The sequence below is a fragment of the Penaeus monodon genome, chromosome 5, assembly GCF_015228065.2.
Source record: "Penaeus monodon isolate SGIC_2016 chromosome 5, NSTDA_Pmon_1, whole genome shotgun sequence".
NCBI classification, from domain to species: Eukaryota; Metazoa; Arthropoda; class Malacostraca; order Decapoda; family Penaeidae; genus Penaeus; species Penaeus monodon.
Genome location: NC_051390.1, coordinates 8583317 through 8584524, shown reverse-complemented (window position 1 = coordinate 8584524; position 1208 = coordinate 8583317). Strand labels below are relative to the sequence as shown.

Below are 1208 nucleotides of genomic sequence, written 5' to 3'. Positions count from 1 at the left end.
AATAGTGTCTAAATATTCATATTTATAAATATATCCATGCAAACATCCACATCACACCTGTTTACACACACGTGTGTATATATGTATATGTAAATATGCGTTTTTGTACCTTTGTGAATGCGTGTGCATGTCTTGGCTACTTTTCTCCTTCTAATGGGAGATAATGGCAGCAAAGTCAGGAAGCGATGCACTTTCACGCTTTTCTAACCTTGGAGTCACGCATCTTCGTACTGCGTGGGCGTGGCTAAACATACCTGAAGTATATAAGCTCGATAATAACGAATGGCCAGCAGTAGAAGCGATTCTCGTATCTATCTGCTCATTTCACCATGGCTCTTACATTGGTAAGTTGCGAAAATACTGCCAGCTAAAGTTGGCTGCACTATTTGAAGAAATTATACTTTGCGAAAAGCTTATTATATTTTAATGTTAATCTTTACCTTCTAGTCGGTCATTCTGGCATGCGCCGGACTAGTCCTGGGCTCCGTCCATCCTCCAGCATATGGCCATCACCCACAGCCCTCTTACGGTCATCATGCGCCTGCATACGGTCATCATGCGCCTGCTTACGGTCATCATGCACCTGCTTACGCTCACCAGCATACCTACGACCACGGTTACTGCGACCCAACTGTTGCCCCATCATGCGCTGCCAACTCCACTCTCTCCTACTGTTTGGAAGACACTGAGTATCCTGAGTACGAGATCAAGGCTGCCATCACTGCAGATCACCTGTTCGCCAAGAAGTACGCTGATGTCGCCGACCAGTCTGCTGACGACCTGGTAGATATGCTTACCAAGGACCAGGAGGAGGCCTTCGACTATTCTTACTACACTGGAGCCTCCACTGGGGACTCTCCCTATGATGCCACCCACTGGGCTGGTCCTGAGGGCTACATCTGTCCCTCCGAAGTGGTGTATGCCATGCCCAAACGTGCCCAGAATGTGGACGGCAAGTGGCGCGTCATTGTCAACGACATTCATTATTACAGTCAGACTGCCCGCCTCGAAACTTGTTTGTTCCCAGAGGCTGCTTGCCGCGCCCTTGCCCCTTGCTACCAGAGTCACTGCACCCAGAAGTCAGTGTACCACCGACTCCTTTCCTACGACCCATGTGACCCTTACAAGGGCCTCTTCATTGACATCTACAAGATGCCATCTGCCTGCTCCTGCCACCTCCCCGCCTAACATGTTACTGCAACCCTCCT

At 49.2% G+C, this 1208-nt stretch overlaps 1 protein-coding gene across 1 annotated transcript in view; it reads left to right on the top strand.

The window, feature by feature from the left end:
• Positions 1-303: 303 nt before the first annotated feature.
• Positions 304-1208, top strand: part of LOC119572827 (protein spaetzle 3-like) — a 1167-nt gene continuing 262 nt past the window's right edge. The window contains exons 1-2 of the mRNA XM_037919772.1: positions 304-344; positions 448-1208. The exon at positions 448-1208 is cut by the window's right edge and continues 262 nt beyond it. Coding sequence (XP_037775700.1) covers positions 330-344; positions 448-1188 — 756 coding nt within the window. The 5' untranslated portion in view covers positions 304-329 and the 3' untranslated portion in view covers positions 1189-1208. The remainder of the gene's footprint in view (positions 345-447) is intronic.